This window comes from Mesoplodon mirus, assembly GCF_964341445.2.
Source record: "Mesoplodon mirus genome assembly, chromosome: 5".
NCBI classification, from domain to species: domain Eukaryota; kingdom Metazoa; phylum Chordata; class Mammalia; order Artiodactyla; family Ziphiidae; genus Mesoplodon; species Mesoplodon mirus.
In genome coordinates, this window is record NC_138980.1 from 66896363 (window position 1) to 66914037 (window position 17675).

Genomic DNA, 17675 nt, shown 5'->3' on the forward strand with positions numbered 1-17675 from the left:
GGAGGCCTCTCTGCTGCCACAGCCTGTCCCTCCCTTAGCCAGCACTATCCCACTCTAACAGTTGTCTTTCCCACTGGAATTTTAACTTCCTGAGGTCAGGGACCATGACTCTCTTACCACTGTGTATCTAGTACCTGGATACTCCAAAAGTACTCAGAAAATGTTTTGATAAATGGATGAATAAAATGAAGGAAAGGCAGAGAGGGCAAGTGACAAAGAATCCTCCCACTTGTCTGGAGTGTGGTTCTAAGCAGCCTATGGGAGGAGCCTCCAAGGCAAGGAAAGCTGCAGGAGGCTTTATCCTCCACTCCTCTCCTCCCTGCTCCTTCCCATTCTTTTATCATTGTGCCCTTCCCTTCCCCACTTCCCATCCCTTCCAGTTTGGTGTGAGCTTGAGCTCCCTCTACTGGCCAGATTTCAGTGCCACAGGGAGCCAAGCCCAGGAACCCTCGCTTGTTTCCTTCTTTCCTCCAGAGAGACTCTGCTACCCCCTCCCCCACTAGGGGGTTCGGGAGGGACTGGAGCATGTAGAGAAAACAGGGCTGTTCAGCACACTGGAGCTTTCCAAGGTCTGAGCCCACACCTCCCCATCCTCAACACCAGGAGCATTCTCCTCACACCCTTACCTCACGCTCAGTTTCCTGGAGCCCCAACTCCATACCAGCTAATTCACAGAGATGTTGATTTCCGGAGCCTATGGCTGATACATCAGCTCTGACTATGGAACAGAGATCCCAAGATGAGTTGGGAACAGAAAGACAAAAGACTGAGACAGACAGGAGAGAGAAAGGAACCCAGAGAGTGAAAAGATATAAATAAACCCACATTAAGACAAAGATCAGGACTTTGTCCCCAGGCCTTTCCACCCACCCTGGGCTCATATGAAGAAAAAATTTCCCTCGCTCCTTCGGTGTGCCTATGTTAATACAGAACAAAGAGGAATGATTGTGTTGATCAGATCTTCAGACTTAACAGAGATATTACACTTTAGGGGCAACTCCTGGAGAAGACCTCTCTCCCCCACCCCTGCCCTGTTCTCCTGAGAGGGCCCATCCTGGAGCTCACATCTTCATTGTCACTTCCACTGAATGAGTAATCTGGCTCCAGCCCCTTCTCAGTGATGCTTCTCTCCTTCTCTGGCATTGGCTCATCCAGCCAGAGGAGTTCCTGTGGTGAGAAGACCCACTCCAATGCTTTTCAGACCCCCACCAGGTCTAGCAACTGCAGGGATAGAAACAAAGCCAAGGGCTGTCAGCAATAGCAGCAGGAACATTAACAACAGTAACATTTATTGAGCACTTCCTATGTGCAAGGCATTGTGTGTAGTTTCACTGAATGCTAACACATTCATATGAGGTAGACATAATTATTCCCACTGTACAGAGAAAGAAACTGAGGCCCTGAGAGTTTAGTAACTTCTCAGAGGTCACAGAGCTGAGATGTAGTAACCAGATTGGTTCCAGTGCAAAGCCCATGGCTCTTAACTTCCTCAGTGAGTAAGAACAAAGCCAGAAGCCACTTACATTATCACCTTACTGAGTAACAAAAGTGCCAGCCTTGCCTCTCCCAGGTCTTCAGTTTTCTTCTGGGCTTTATATCCCTACCTGTGGCTGATCAGCCCAAAGAGATTGGGAAAGGAATTGAACCAGGTATCCCAGGTCTAGCCCATCTGTAGTCATCCCTTGGCCATCTTTCTTTGTCCTAGGATTCCCAACCAGGCAGAGCCAAGGCAAGTGACAGAGGGTAGATTCTTCCTCTTGTTCAGGCCTTGGCCACCCTCCCAGGCTGAGTCTCCTGGGAGCCATCAGGACACCACCCAACTCTGCCCCGAGTCACCATGAGGGGGAAGATGATGGCTGCAGGGGTAGACTTGATTATCCAAAGCAGACCCAGGCAGGCAAGTTGGATGGCTGTGAAGAAGGGGACCCTCCTCAGAGGCACATGCCGTAAGAGCAGAAGGTCCAGCTGGTGCTTTGCTGGCATCAATAATAGCTGTACCCTCTTCGTGAACTGGGGGAACGAGGAGGAGGAAAGCAGGGTACTCAGGTACCCTGAGTGTCACTGTTAGCTATCCAAGCCCAGCGTTGGGAATGGTCAGAAGGCTCCCTTGGTCCCCTCCCCAACCACAGCATGGCAGCAGAGTCCCTGTGGCCAGGAGAGGCAGGAAAAGAGGAGAGGAGGGGAATTGGCAGATGCAGGCAGGAGGTACCAGCAGGAAAGAAAAGGAGAAGAGTGGGGTTACTTTGTGATTTTAATGGACTCACCTGGATGCTGCTAATTGCTGTCACCCCCATGTATAGGAAGATGCCATAGAGCAGAGGCATTGGGATGAACTGGTAGAGAGAAATGGAGAGCTGGCAAAGTAGTTCACCTCTGCCAGCTGCCCAAATACCCACCCCCCCAGGCTCCAACCCCAGCCTCCAGCCTCCAGCATGTAAGCATACCCACTTTGTATTGCCTGCTTTCATTGAAGCTTCACGTCAATCGGATGCAGTAAATTCTATAATTTTCTCCATTTTACAGATCGAGAAATTGGATTTCAGAGAGGCTAAGTAACTTGCCCATTACCTCTCTTACCACTCTTCTCTCTTACATTCCTCTCTGCTCTCTCTGCTCCTGCTATACTGGCCCCCTTTCCTTTCCTCACTATGTCCAAGTTTACTTCTACCCCTTGCAAGGCCTTTTGCTTTGCTATTCCCTCCACTTATGTTTCTCTTTTTTTCCCCCCGACCAGGGATTAAACCTGGACTGCCAGAGAATTCCCTATTCCCTCCACCTAAAATGCTCTTCCCTGACATCCCTCTCACTACTCAAACGCTTCTCACTACTCATGTCATGACACCCCAGAAACCAGGAAATCTAAAGTAGACCCCTGGGGACTTCCCTGGTGGCTAAGAATCCGCCTGCCAATGCAGGGGACATGGGTTCAAGCCCTGGTCCGGGAAGATCCCACATGCCACAGAGCAACTAAGCCTGTGCACCACAACTACTGAGCCTGCACTCTAGAGCCCGCGAGCCACAACTACGGAGCCCATGTGCCACAACTACTGAAGCCCGTGTGCCTAGAGCCCGTGCTCTGCAAAAAGAGAAGCCACCGCAATGAGAAGCCCACATACCACAATGAAGAGTAGCCTCCGCTCGCCGCAACTAGAGAAAGCCTGCACGCAGCAACGAAGACCCAATGCAGCCAAAAATAAATAAATAAAATTATAAATAAATAAATAAATAGACCCCTGGTGCTCTTAATCACCTTACCCTCTTTTATTTTTCATAGAAGTTATCACTATCTGAAATTATCCTAGTTTATTGTTTTAATTGTTTTTATCTGTCTCCTCTCACCAGAATGCAAGATGTGGATAATCTGTTTTGATCACCACTATATCCTCAGTCCCTGGAAGAGTGCTTGGCACATGGCTTATGCTCAGTAAAAATCAGCTGAATGAGAGTCACCTAGTTAGTCAGTGGCTGATCCGGTCCATCTGGCTCTTTCAACTACTCTACTCTCACCCAGCCTCCATGACCTTTCCCTCCGCTAACCTCTTGTCGTCCCGCCTGTGAATTTGTGTACCATTCTCCACATCCTCCTTGACTGCTTTGCTGTCTTGGCTTGTTGAACCTTTCTGCTGTTACTTGTTGCTTAATTTTTATTCATGTGTATGTGTTGCTGACAGGGGCTTGGTTCCATATTCTTCTTCAATATTACTCCCCTCCCCCACCCCCTTCTCCCAGGTGCCTTGCAGAGCCTTGCACACAGTAGGTGTTTATAAACATCTGGTGAGGGAGAAGTGAAGGGGTTTTGCCTCAAAGTTTTTCTGGGTTGTGATGATCACACTCTTAGTCTAAGGCTCATTGAGAGTCTGGAGCAAGGGTAGTGCTTGGGCCCTGGGGGTGGTGGCATGTCTGCACCCTGATGCACTGGGTAGAAAGCCTACTGGGTCAGAGTTTGGGTTCTCAGATAGATCTGAGAAACTAGGTCTCTTGGTGGTCTCTTGTAAGCTCCTTAACCTCTCTAACCTTCAGGTTCCTCGTTTTTAAAGTGCATATGCCTCTCAGTGGTAATGTGAGGATTAAATGAGACTATGTATGGAGAAAACTTAACACAGTGTCCAGTATGCGGCAAATGTTCAGCCAATGTCAGTTCTTCCTATGTTTATTATTATTACTGCCCTGCCCCTGATGCTGGCTTGTCTGACTAAGGTGCCTTGAGTATAGGTGCCAGGAAGATGGAGATTCTTGTGAGGATGAACACTGCCAGACCCGTCGGCCTCTGCTCTCTGTGGGGAAAGGAGGAGTTAGCTAGGGTCTGGGAGAGCCCCTGGGGTGCCCAGGCTGGACACGCTGGCCAAACATCACAACAGACCCTGGCAGGAGGGAAGCGGAGGGATCCCCCAATAGTTACCTGGCAGGGAGGGGACCTTAGCTTGGTGTGAAAAATTGGCAGAGAGGAAGGGACAGGTCACTTCAATATGGGGGTCCCGGTCCTCTTCAGCAGCTCAAGCTCAGAGCTGCTCTTTGTTTTTATCTTTTATTTTTGATGGAAAATTAGCAATTTTTATACTAACATAAAAACTTCTACTTCATAATTTGCAAAGTTGATTTCACATACTTTCGACAGTTAGACTGTGTTTCCAACAAAATTATTTTTGTGATGGTTACTTTGTAATATCAATGAGGTGCTTCTACACTGAGTGGGATTATTAGGTAGCACCTCATCCTTGCTCAGCCCTGGCTGCCTCCACACTCATATCCATGACACTCCTCTGGAGGCCCCTCCCAGTCTCATGGCTGAAGGAGGAGAGGGAAAGACCTGACTCACCCACCTCAGAGCCCAGAACCCACCCATTCACCCAACAGCAGCGCTCATGGGGCAGTGAGAGAGCCCTCTGGAGTCGCCAGCTTACAATTTAAGCTGCCCAAATAACTCTGCCCTGTACCCATACCCCACCTTGCTGCCCACGTCTCATTCCAGCCTCCTGAATACTGGCCTCACCTGATGCCCAGGAAGCTGGGAGCCTCCCCTGGGGCACAGGCTCTGCTCTCTCTCCAGCAGCATCAGCACGGACACACAGAGGAGGTCCAGGTGGAAGCCAGCTCCCTTCTGCAGATAGCGGTGGGGCAATGAGGATGAAGCTAGCCCAGATCTGGGCCCTCTGTCCTCTGGGGTGGGAGAGGGGGAGCCCGGACCCCACCCTAGAGCTCCTGCCCCTTGAGCTAGGGACCTACGGTCTTACCCAACAGTCTATATTCGATGCAGTTGAGGATGACCCCTGTGATCTGCTGATCCATGAAGATGAGGACAAGAGCAGGGCAGGCAGGGCAGCTGCCACACTCAGCCACCAGGGGTTGGCTCCAAAAGGTGACACCAGCCAGCCACGTCCAGGGAGTGTGGACTAGGGAAGGGCAGTCCGTGGACAGGTTGGAGAGGGTATCTCAAGAGCACCTCACCTGCACACTCCAGCCTTGGCACTCTTCCACAACTCCCCCCCTCATCTTCCCCCCACCCCGCATGCTCTAAGACACTGAATGCTAGGTGGGAGCAGTCTGTATGGGTACAGCTGGTTCAAAGCATCCCAGTGCAAGGATGGCAGAGGGCAGAAGGAGGGGGACCAGCCTGGGGGTTGGGCTGGAGCTAGGGGCTCTGGACTTTGGTTCTCAGGGTCCTTCCCTCCCTGCAAGAGGAGGAGGTGGTGGATGAGGCCCGCCCACACTTCTTGATGAACAGAGAGCTTCTCCCTAGGCACCCCACACCCCCATCCAGCGCTGGGCAACTCAGGTTCACACCTGCCTTGATCTGGGGCAGGGGCAGGGCTGGGTGTGTCTGCGTCTGCTCTGATTACAAGCGTCTGGTGGGGGGGAGGGCCCCAGTTGCTGCCTTGGGTTCTGAGCCTCTGAGGCTTCCTCAGTTGGAGCCCCCCGTGCTCTCCTGCCCTGAGGGAAGCTGGAGGGGAGGTCTCCAAATGCACAGGCAAAGTTTAGGTGCTAAGTCAGTGCTGAGCCTTGTCCTGTGCACTGTCATGCCCTGGGCAGGGAGCTCCAGCTTTACTAGATCAGAGCATGCAATCGTGGGTGCCAAGAAGAGTTTGGGGAGTAGTGTAGTGGGTAGGGCCATGCCAAGAGTAGGGAGAACATATAACAACAATAGCTAGCATTTATTGAGGTCTTGGTATGTGCCAGTCCCAGAAATGTGATAGTGCTTTGCACTATGATCTTCTGTGAACCTCAAAACAACCTGTGAGGTAGAAACTATGGTAACTTATTATTTTCATTTTATAGATGAAGAAATTGAGGCTCAGAATGCGGGTTAACTTCCCTAAGTCACACAGCTAGGAAGTGACAGAAGTGGAACTCAGACCTAGGGCTAGCTGACCAGAACCCATTCTTTTAACCCCTTACCTATAATAGTAGCTACCTATTCTGTGCTTGCTATGTGTCTGGCACACGATGTGTCCTCACAACAACTCTGTGAGACCATTATTATACTATTTCTATTTTATGAGTGAGAAAACAGAAGACTAGAGAAGAAGTATGAGATCTATTCATCTTCCTCCTCTAGGGTCCTTTCTGTTGGCCCTGCTTTGCCTCTGCCCTCCACTCCCAGGTCTCCCCTTGAACTCTCTGGGCATCGTGAGCTTCGGCGTGGCTGGGCCCAGGAAGGCATCGAGGCCACAGCCCAGCAGGATGGCCAGGACTGAGAAGAAGTCACCCAGCATCTTGCACACCTGGCCACCCAGCAGACACTCAGTCAGGTTCAGGCCACCATCCCCTTCCTTCTGCCTCCTTTGCCATTTGCAGACAGGGCCCGAGGCCAAGAGCCAGTTCTCTCCCACAGAAGGAGAGGTGACACTCACCATGCAGGGGAAGAAGCGGCTGGTCTTTACGTGCTTGAGGGCCATGGCAAAGAGGAAGGAAGTAACGAAGAGGAGAATGGAGAAGAAGGCAATGTCTGGGACTGTATGACAGCCAGGCCCACGAGGATGGCCTCCCTGCTGGGCACACTCAGGTGGGGGCAGCAAGGATGCATTGACCAGGCCTAGGTCTTGTGTGGAGAGGTGGTCCAGGATGGGGTTATGGGCAGTGAAATAAATGTCCACTGATGTCCACTGAGACTGAGTACACAAGATAGGTGATCTGCAACCATAGCAAATGGCTGGGCCTCAGTGACCTATGAGGGGTGGGAAGAGCCTAGAACTACTGACTTCTTTGGTCTCCACCCTTTCTTTCCCAGGCCCTCCCAGGAACAGGCCCTCACCACGGTGAAGATGTCATCTCTGTCTTTTGGCTTTGTGCTTGTCCACTGAGACTCATTTCCTGGAAGGAGAGAAGAATTCAGGTGGGGACTTCCCTGGTGGCACCATGGTTAAGAATCTGCCTGCCAGTGCAGGGGACCCAGGTTTGATCCCTGGTCCGGGAAGATCCCACATGCCGCGGAGCAACTAAGCCCATGCACCACAACTACTGAAACTGCACTCTAGAGCCCGCGAGCCACAACTACTAAGCCCGCAAGCCACAACTACTGAGCCCATGAGCCACAACTACTGAAGCCTGTGCGCCTAAAGGCCATGCTCCACAACAAGAGAAGCCACCGCAATGAGAAGTCCACGCACCGCAACAAAGAGTAGCCCCCGCTCACCGCAACTAGAGAAAGCCCACACACAGCAACGAAGATCCAACGCAGCCAAAAATAAATAAATAAAAAATAAATTAAAAAAATACATTTATTAAAAAAAATAAAAAAAGAATTCAGGTGATTTTTCCTCCCCTGGAAACTTCTCCAGCCCAAATCAGGAGCCTAATTTCACAGGTCCAGCTGAACCAGAGAGTTCTTAGTTCTGACTCATCTGTCTGCTGACTCCGATCACTACCAAGTCTGTCTTCAGGACATCGCCTCATGCCCTTGTCACTTCAAATTCCCTACCTATCTGTAACCCAGGTGCCCGGCACAGGACTGGCCAAAGCAGACATCCAACAAATGGATGAGCACACAAATCTGTGTGTTTCCACCGGGGCCAGAATTAGTCTTGTTCATGCCTAGTACAGAGTCTGGAACTCTTGAGAGGACACCTCTTCCTCAGTCCTGGTCCATGTGGAGGGAAATGTGCAAGTGTGATCCTCCAAGCTCCTCTCCACCCAGTCAGTAACTTGGCCCAGGAGAAGAGCGGTGATTTATTTGATTGGTGAGTTTGGGAGAAGAAGCTGGGCATGCCTGGCCCTGCCCCTTCCTCTCCCTCTCTAGGGAGTAAGCTGCCTGCACCCTGCGTGCATTAGCTCTGCTCCTCTAGGGTGAGACAGTCCCTGTCCAGTGCAACCATGACTGGGTGGGTAAGTTGATCCAATTTTGGTTTCATCATTAGGAAGCCCATACACCCATAGATACAACAATGTTCTTCTCTCAGCACTGGCAGAAATAAAGATATTGGATCTGCTCTGTTGACTTATGGAGTCATCTGACTTTTTTTTTCATCTGACTCAGAACCAGAATAGGGAAGAGTGCTGCTGGTTACTGGGTAAGTACTCAGCATTTTGCTGAACTTAACTAAGGGAGACAGTATGGGGACAACCCTTCCTGCATCCTCCCTTACTTTGCCAAGCTCCCTATTTCCCTCGCCCACCTCCTGGGTCTGTGTACTGGCAGCCAATAGGCAGGAGAGCCAGGTCTCTGGATGGGATAGGCACGGGTCAAGGTCAGCCTTTTGCCCACGGCATCATAAATGAAGATGAGGCTGATAAGAGCACAGAAGCCTTCCTCAGTGAAGCGGGTAAAGTAGCGCACCAGCACGCTGGCCTCCGTGGCCACCAGCACCAGGCAGAAGGTGGCCACCCAGATGCCTACCCACAGGCGGAAGGGCGGGTAGTCCAGGCTGTGATCTCTGGGGGATGAGAGACAGGCAGGGCTTGGAAGTGCCCATTCTGCTCCCAACCTAATCCAGGTCTGGTGCCCCTGGAGCCAGTTTCCACCCTCCCCTATTGACCCAGCTGAGACCAGGCTGAGGGTGTGCTAGTGAGGGTCAGGTGAGGTGGGGGAGTTCTCCTACCTGCTGAAGGAGAAGAGCAGGTGTTCAAAGACTAGCACTGGCCCGGTGCTGCTGAGGATGGTGAGGGGCTGGCCGGCCATCAGGCAGAAGGCAGCTCCAGCCAGTGCTGTGCCCAGGAAGATTTCCAGCACCCCCTAGAAGCCAACAGTGGGCCCTGTCAGCACAGGACCCTGGATTCCTCAGCCCAGGAACCCAAGCTTCCGAGGAGTCTCCTCAGCCCAGCCATAGACCCAGAGGATGGGGAAGGGCATGGCTGGTGGAACACCAAAGCTACGCCTACTCTCCACACGCCCACCCCCGCCCCCCACCTGAGCACCGTCGGTGGCTTCTCCCAGCAGACCCCCGAAAGTGAAGGCGTTAGGGACGGTGGCCAGGTAAATGTAGAGCACGGCTGAGAAGCACTGGGGGTGCAGGGCGTCCAAGAAGTCGCTGCGGTACCACGAGGCCTTCCGGCGCACGTCCTGGACAAGGAGCCTCCCGCCCGTGGGTCATCAGTGATCCAGGTTCCCGTATCCCACGTCCCTGGGGCCAGGTGAGCCTCCCCCGCCCCCACACAGTGAGCGCACACCTCGGGGCCCGTGTGACTCCTTCCCCCGCCCAGGACAGCTACCCTCGCTCCCACCCCAGCTCGCCTCACTTGCCAGTCCGCCGCAACTCCGGGCTGGCCGCGTGCGGCCCGCGGCCGTGCCTGTCCTCAGCCGGGGCCCTTCGCCGGGCAGAGGGGCCCTTGGGCTCCCACAGTTGCGAGGGGAGCCTGAGGACAAGGGGAACCCGAGTTGGCTGAGGATCCCCGATCAGACCGCAACTCGGCGCCGGAGTTCGCGGCACCCTGCCCCCTGGCGGTGGCTCGTGTCTCTGCTGGCTGGGGGCGCGGCTCTGACCGCGGAGACCCGGGCCTCACTTCAGCAAGGTCCAGGTCACATTCTGACCTTCTAACAAGACTGAAAGCCAGGCTCCGGCAGGGGAAGGTTCAAGGTCTCACAGCGACAGAGTGGTCCAGCAGAACTCAGGTCTGCCCCTTTCCTGTCCCCTCCCCTCCCCAACTGTCCCTCCTCAACAGTGGAACTGGACCCAAGGCCTTTGGGGAAGGATCTCTATGGCATGATGACTCCCAGAAACCTTTTGTGCTCAGAAGGCAGACATTTAGGTGGGGTAGTTTGAGCTGTTGGGTCCCATCGACCTAGAGGGAGCACTGTCACCTCTTCTAGGAAAGCATCCAGGGCTGCCAGAAGGTCATGAAAGTTGGTGGCCCACCGAACTGACCACTGGAATTGCTGGGGATAGGGGCACAGAGGGGCACTAAATACAGATCTGCACCCTTACATGCATTTTCACAGTTTCAAAACTAGACACAAGTCACATAGGCAGACGAGTCATTCAAGCATTTATTCACGCATGCATGCATTCAGTGAGTATCCGTGGGTGCCTCCTGTGTGCCAGCCCTGTGCTAGGTAAGGGGTGGAGGTGTGGTGGAAGCCAAGGGAACTTGTCTTCATGCTCACAGACATGAAGCCACACTCTGCTTCACAGCTGTACTGATCACACGTGGAGAGTCCATATACTCACTGACACAAGCATGCACACACGTATACACACACACAGAGACACACACGTGCCTGCCCAGCTCACCGGGTCACTGAGGAGGATGGCCACTGCCCCGCCCATCTCACGGTAGCCCCTTCCCTGTGTGGGAGGGCCAAGGAGGAAGGCAGAAAAACCTGAGGAAAGAACCAGGTCCCAGAGAGAGTCAGAGGCTGCTATCTCACAGGGCAGCCCTGGTCTCTGACCTCACTACCAACCCCATATACATGCTCCTGTGCACACCTTCTTTGCAGCACTGACCGCCACCCCTCCCCGAGTACCAGTCCCCATCCCCACCCCGAGAACTGGACGCAAAGACCTCCTAATCCCCTCTCCGGTAAAGGCCTTCTCTGGGCTCCAGGATACCCAACCCCCACTCAGCAGCCTCACCTGCTGGGGAGGGGCACTTCAGTAAGGGGCCCCAGCACCACTGGATCCCGCAGTCACACAAAGACCCCCACTGGCTGTTCCAGGAAGCCCAGCTCTCCTGCCAGCACAGCCCCCCGCTTCAGCCCCTGGTGGGAGCTTCTCTCTCAGAGGGTTCTGATGCTGGCTTGGGGTTCAAGGAGACACAGAGGATGAAAAGTTATTCAGGGAAAGGGATGTTGGCAGGATCTTGACTGAGGAGGAGTCCAGTGGAGAGTGGACCTCTGTTAATCCCTAACTCCTCTCCCAGCCCTGCCCAGGGAAGTGCCACAAACCTGTTCCTGCAGGGGTGCTTCCTCCTTGTGAGAAGCCTCTATTGGATGAGCAGATCCTACAAAACAGAATTATGCAGTGATTAAGAGCACAGGCTTTTGGGGTGGATCCACCAGGGCTCCCTGACCAGCTTTACCAAGTTGTGAAAACTGGAGCACACATGCAGCTCAATAGCAAAAAAACAAACAACCCAATCCAAAAATGGGCAGAAGACTTAAATAGGCATTTCTCCAAAGAAGATATACAGACTGCCAACAAACACATGAAAGAATGCTCAACATCATTAATCATCAGAGAAATGCAAATCAAAACTACAATGAGATATCATCTCACACCAGTCAGAATGGCCATCATCAAGAAATCTAGAAACAATAAATGCTGGAGAGGGTGTGGAGAAAAAGGAACACTCTTGCACTGCTGGTGGGAATGTGAATTGGTACAGCCACTATGGAGAACAGTATGGAGGTTCCTTAAAAAACTAAAAATAGAACTACCATATGACCCAGCAATCCCACTACTAGGCATATACCCTGAGAAAACCATAATTCAAAAAGAGACATGTACCAAAATGTTCATTGCAGCTCTATTCACAATAGCCCGGAGCTGGAAACAACCTAAGTGTCCATCATCGGATGAATGGATAAAGAAGATGTGGCACATATATACAATGGAATATTACTCAGCCATAAAAAGAAACGAAACTGAGCTATTTGTAATGAGGTGGATAGACCTAGAGTCTGTCATACAGAGTGAAGTAAGTCAGAAAGAGAAAGACAAATACCGTATGCTAACACACATATACGGAATTAAAAAAAAAAAATGGCATGAAGAACCTAGGGGTAAAACGGGAATAAAGACACAGACCTACTTGAGAATGGACTTGAGGATATGGGGAGGGGGAAGGGTAAGCTGTGACAAAGCGAAAGAGAGGCATGGACATATATACACTACCAAACGTGGGGTAGATAGATGGTGGGAAGCGGCCGCATGGCACAGGGAGATCAGCTCGGTGCTTTGTGACCGCCTGGAGGGGTGGGATGGGGAGGGTGGGAGGGAGGGAGATGCATGAGGGAAGGGATGTGGGAACAGATGTATGTGTATGACTGATTCACTTTGTTATAAAGCAGAAACTAATAAAAAAAAAAAAAAAACTGGAGCACAACTTCCCCCTCTGCTCCTCAGTTTTCTCATCACTAAAATGGGGATAATTGTGGTATTACCTCCCAGGGTGGTTGTGAAGATTAAATAAGATACTGTGTGTGGACCTCTGGCACAGTGCCTACCAAGAACATCCCTTCACAGAGCTCTGGCTGTTGTGATTCTAGCCCCTCCATTCTTCTCCCCTCACTACTACCCCAGCTTCTTCTCACTCATGAGTCCTGGGTTGAGGTCCAAGCTGAGGCTAGGCCACTCTTGGTCCAGGAAGGTGCAGGGGAGATCTGGGACCCTCTCACCCCAAGGTTTTTGGTCTTGGGCCCAGGGAGGGGCCTCTCACCTCAGCAGGGGCTGGTGCCTGTGGTCTGGATGAGGTGTGGGGGTCTCTCAGCTGCCCTCTCAGCTCTGGGCTCAGCGACTCCACTCTGATCACCTGCTCTGGAGAACAGAGGTGGGGCTCCCACCCTTTCCTGCGAACTCCCTGCCCCTGAACTCTCCCCTTTGCCCTCTGCCCAGGTCCCTTTCCCTTCTGAGAGTCGAGGGAACGCAGGGGCCAGTGAACTTTCTCTTCACTCTGCATTTCTATCTCTTCCCTGTGACGGGGATGGGTAATCCCCCAGGGTGGGGCAGGGTGGGCTCTGGAAAATTCCAAAACTTTGTGGGGGAAATCTTAGAGAAATGGCATAGATACCCAGGCCCTCCCAGCAAAGGGTCCCAGCATACCCGTGAGCTCCAGGAGGCTCTGAGCTGGACAGTCCAGCAGGACAAGTCCCTTGGCCATCAGGCTGCGGAGCTTCTGGAGGCTGGGCAGTGCCACGGTGGGCACGCAGGGGCGCTCCACCTGCCTGCACCCACTTCCAACTTCTCAAACAGCACCCGCCTGTGGTGAAGAGGGGCAGACAATGTTACTGAGGGCATCTCTCCCAGGTTCAGGAGTGGGGACACAGGAGAGCCAGGGAAAGTGAGACCGTGGGGAAGCTGCGGGCCCAGTGGTACAGAGTATGCCCCTCCCGGGCAGTCAGCCCTCATCTTGGGTCTTGGGGAACTCAAAATCATACTGCAGAGAAGGCTGAGCACCATAGAGGGTGAGGGTCTGAAATGGGGAACACAGGAAGGAACTCCTGATTGGGGGTGAGAATACCATGCCACACACAGGAAGAGCTGGGAGTCATGGAGGAGGCCCCAGTGGGGGAAGGGGAAGGGCCCCATAAAACTGGCCTGGGTCCCACTCACCTGCCTGTCTCTCTCCACTCCAGCGCCTGGGGCCAGCCCAGCAGCTCATTCAGCTGGATGAAAGGTAGAGGGTCCTTGGGTACCTGCTGTTCCCTGCTGTCTGTGTCTAAGGGGCCATCAGGGCTGGGGCCAGAGTCAGGGCCACTGTCCAGGTCTCCTGTGGGTATATTTTCGCAAGCACTGGAGACTTCAAACTCCTCCTGGCCTGGCAGCTTCATCTCGGTGAGGCTTGCACAGACTCTCAGGGACTGGTGTGGTCCTAGGTTCTGAGGCCAGGGGCCCTCTGGCTGGCTGCATTTATAATGCACCCCGCATGCAACACAACACAAACAGCAAGGCCTACTGACTCCAGAGCCAACCAGTCACCTCCTCCCCTGCTTGTTTTCCCCATTCCCTGCTAGCCTGAGAGTGTGAGGCTAGCTTGACCTTTCCCAGGCTCTCCAGAAATGCCCAACCTGGGGCAAAATGGCGGTGCGCATTTCCTGTGGGATCTGGTCTGACCCCACTGCATTTTGTGTAAATTAACAGGAATACATCGCTGGCTTGGGTCTTAGGACTGACCCCCATATTATACTACCCACTACTCTGTATCAAATACAAACACCAGATACCGTGGACTGTTTTGAGTGTCACCAACACACCCTGAGGACACCCATTTGGACAAACAGAGACCTAATAAATAACTGGGTCTATAGAAGTCAAGCAGGCTAAGGGAGAAGGGAGATAGCAGGCAGAGGCCCTGCCCACTAAATGGGCTGATGATCGAAGGTGGAGGCAGTTCATGAAGAGCAGATGTCTGAGTCTTAAATTCCTTTGTCCAACAACACCTGGAAACTTCCTAATTTAGCTGTGTGCCTGGGGTCTGCCTCTCTAACTCAGCCCCGCAGTGAGGATGGAGGATCCAGCTAGGGTGTGCGTGTGGAGGAGTTCCTGGCACTAGATGAGCAAGGGAGAACGTGGTCTATTAGCAAATCCTGTTGGCTCTACCTTCAAAGCAGTTCCGGAATTCCACCACATCTCCCCACTTCAACATGGTCACCCTGTTCCAAGCTGCCGTCATGTCACCCGAATTATTTCAATAGCTTTCTAACCTTTTACGGTGATCTCTCTGCTTCCACCCTTCCATTCTCCACACAGCAGCCATAGGGGCCCTCATTTTATTTTTTTTATTTTTATTTTTTTAAATACATTTCCATTTCACTCAAACATAGAGGTTCTTTTAAAAGGCAATCAAGCCATATAACTCTTCTGCTGCAAACCCACCCAATGCATTCTCATTACTCTTAGAAGCATAATCGAACTCTGTCATGGTCTATAAGATCTGATCTATAGTCTGGCTCCAGCCTCCTGCCTGCCTGATGGACTCTCATACCGTTCCGTCCTTGCTCACTCCTTTCTAGCCACACTGGCCTCCCTCTCTTATGTGAAGCATGTTCCTGCCTGAGGGTCTTTGCAGTGGCTCTTCTCTCTGCAGGGAAGGCTTTTACCCCAGATCTTCACAGGACTGGATCCCTGTCACCTACATCTCATCTTAGATATTACCTACTCATGGAGTCCTAAGTTTCTCCATCACATTTCTCTGTTTTATTTTCTTCCTGGCAATGATCACTACTAGTAACTGCCTTGTTTATTTATTTTTTTAATCGTTTATTGCCTGCCCCTCCACACACACACACACACACACACACACACACACACACACTGGAATGTACCTTCCACGGAGCAGGTATTTTATCTATCTTCTGCACCGCTGCCCCTAGAGCACCTGGTGGCACTCAATAAATACTTGTTCAATGAGGTCATGGGAAGGGAGGGGCTGGGAAATGAGCTGAGCTTCTCATTGAGGCCACATGAGGGCGCTGCTCCCCACGGAAACGATCGCTAGGGCCGCTCCCTTGGGCCAAGCGGCAGGGTTTGCTTCCCAGAGCGGACCCACTAGGGCGCAGAGATGGTGGGGATGGCAGGAAAGGGTCCTTAATCCTCCGCCTTGCCCTGAGCCACTGCAGACTGGCCTGGCGGGATGGGGTGCGGGGGAGCGCAACAGCAATGGGGCGAGAGACCCATCAGGCTCATCTGAATGCAGGTCAACCTCCCCACTAGATACCTCTCTGAAAAATGGGACTCAGGCTGGCCCTCCTCACCAACCCCAGGTCTGGACTTGGGACAAATATCTCAAGTCCAAGGAGTTCCCAGGGCAGGAATTAGAGGAGCGAGTCACTATATTACCAGTTGGGAATTGGGTGCTGAGTCTGATGGGGGAGTTGGTTTCAGTCCCAGGAAGAATAGAAACTGGCCTAGGGCTTGAGAGGGCGGGGAATCCCTGTGACCACCCCTTCAAGAATGTGTCCCAACCCCAGGGGCAAGTGACTCAAGGGAGCCTGAGGGGGACAGGCGCTGGATTTGGCATGAATACCCCCTCACAAGCACAGCCTCCCTTCCCTCCCCCATTCCAGCTAAAGTTCAGAGGGTCTGCCCTTGCCCTCTCTGTGGCCCCAACTACTCTGGCTCCCCAGGCTGCCTGAAATAGAGGGCCACCATGCCTCCACCCTCCCTGGGCCCTTCTCCCTCTTGGGTCTCAAGTGCCCTGAGCTGCACAGGTTGGTGAGAGAGGTGAGTGAGGGTCTGTCTGTGGGCATCAGTGGTCTCCCAGACAGGGCCAGTGAAGGTGTGCTGTCTGGGAGAGCAGCCCTGGGCATGAGCCCTGGAAAATACCCTGGCCCAGGAATTCAAAGACCTGGTTCTCATCCTAGCTCAAACACAGCCTTGTTGGATGTCCTTGGGCAAAGCCCCTCCCCGCTCTGAGCCTGTTTTCTTCCACCAAAACTGAGACAGTTGGAGTAGATTATTTCCAAGGTTCAAAGTAGACCTTTAGCAATACACTGAACTGGCCCTGAGGGGCAGGAAGCGGTGTCACCAACCAGCTACCTGAGTGTAAATCCCGGCTTGGTCACTTTCTAGCAAGTGGAGAAGAGATTTACCTTTGCAGAACCTGAGTTTTCCTAACAGCAGAAGGGGAATAATAAAAGTGCCCACTTCATAGGCTTTATTAAATGGAACAATGCATGTAAAATAGGCCTGGTACATAGTAAACACAATAGAGGGAGGCTCTTACAATTAAAAGCTATGAAAATAGTCACTTCCAGAGTGGGGAAGAAAGAAACTACCATAGAGTGAAATGTCAGTTGCATCCAACCACTGTGCTAGGCACATTATCTCATGTAATCCTTATGACAAGCTTTTAAAAAACTCACAGTTTTTAAAAACTTTTAATTTAAGTTATTTTTAAAAAATGACGTGAGTCTAATCATAGAAGAAGAACTATAGAAAAAGTTGTAAAAAAAAAAAAAAAAAAAGGCAAGTCGGGCTTCCCTGGTGGCGCAGTAGTTGAGAGTCCGCCTGCCGATGCAGGGGACACAGGTTCGTGCCCCGGTCTGGGAAGATCCCACATGCCGCGGAGTGGCTGGGCCCGTGAGCCATGGCCGCTGAGCCTGCGCGTCCGGAGCCTGTGCTCCACAACGGGAGAGGCCACAACAGTGAGAGGCCCACATACCGCAAAAAAAAAAAAAAAAAAGCAAGTCTCTGGCTGGTACCTTTCATCCAGCTTCTCCCAATGGTAAAATCTTACATAACAATAGTATAATATTCAAAACCAGGATGATGACATAAGCTCAACATTGCTAACTAGACTGCAGGCCTTATTCAGATTTCACTTGTTTCCATATGCACTCATTTGTGTGTGTTTGGGTGTATAGTTTTATGAAATTTTCTCACATGTATATATTCACTTACAACCAGCTGAGCAAATTGCTCAGCCTCGTTAAGCCTTGGTTTTCCCATCTATAAAATGGGGGTGGGGACTTCCCTGGTGGTGCAATAGTTAAGACTCTGTGCTCCCAATGCAGGGGACCGGGGTTCAATCCCTGGTCAGGGAACTAGATCCCACATGCATGCCACAACTAAGAGTTTACATGCCTC

At 52.1% G+C, this 17675-nt stretch overlaps 1 protein-coding gene across 1 annotated transcript; it reads right to left on the reverse strand.

Moving 5' to 3' along the window:
• Positions 1-664: 664 nt before the first annotated feature.
• Positions 665-13997, reverse strand: SLC4A9 (solute carrier family 4 member 9; the record flags this gene model as incomplete). Its single annotated transcript, XM_082623339.1, is given in 33 exon segments — positions 665-694; positions 698-718; positions 1066-1197; positions 1201-1221; positions 1837-2010; positions 2265-2333; positions 4202-4274; positions 4991-5044; positions 5046-5098; positions 5224-5297; positions 5300-5390; positions 6606-6719; positions 6849-7037; positions 7250-7308; positions 8610-8634; positions 8636-8867; positions 9033-9166; positions 9341-9506; positions 9670-9786; positions 10152-10306; positions 10662-10736; positions 10738-10750; positions 11004-11056; positions 11060-11116; positions 11118-11162; positions 11315-11370; position 12808; positions 12812-12855; positions 12858-12905; positions 13191-13295; positions 13298-13347; positions 13701-13952; positions 13954-13997. Coding segments are annotated over 33 exon segments (2826 nt in total).
• Between the last annotated feature and the right edge of the window lie 3678 nt (positions 13998-17675).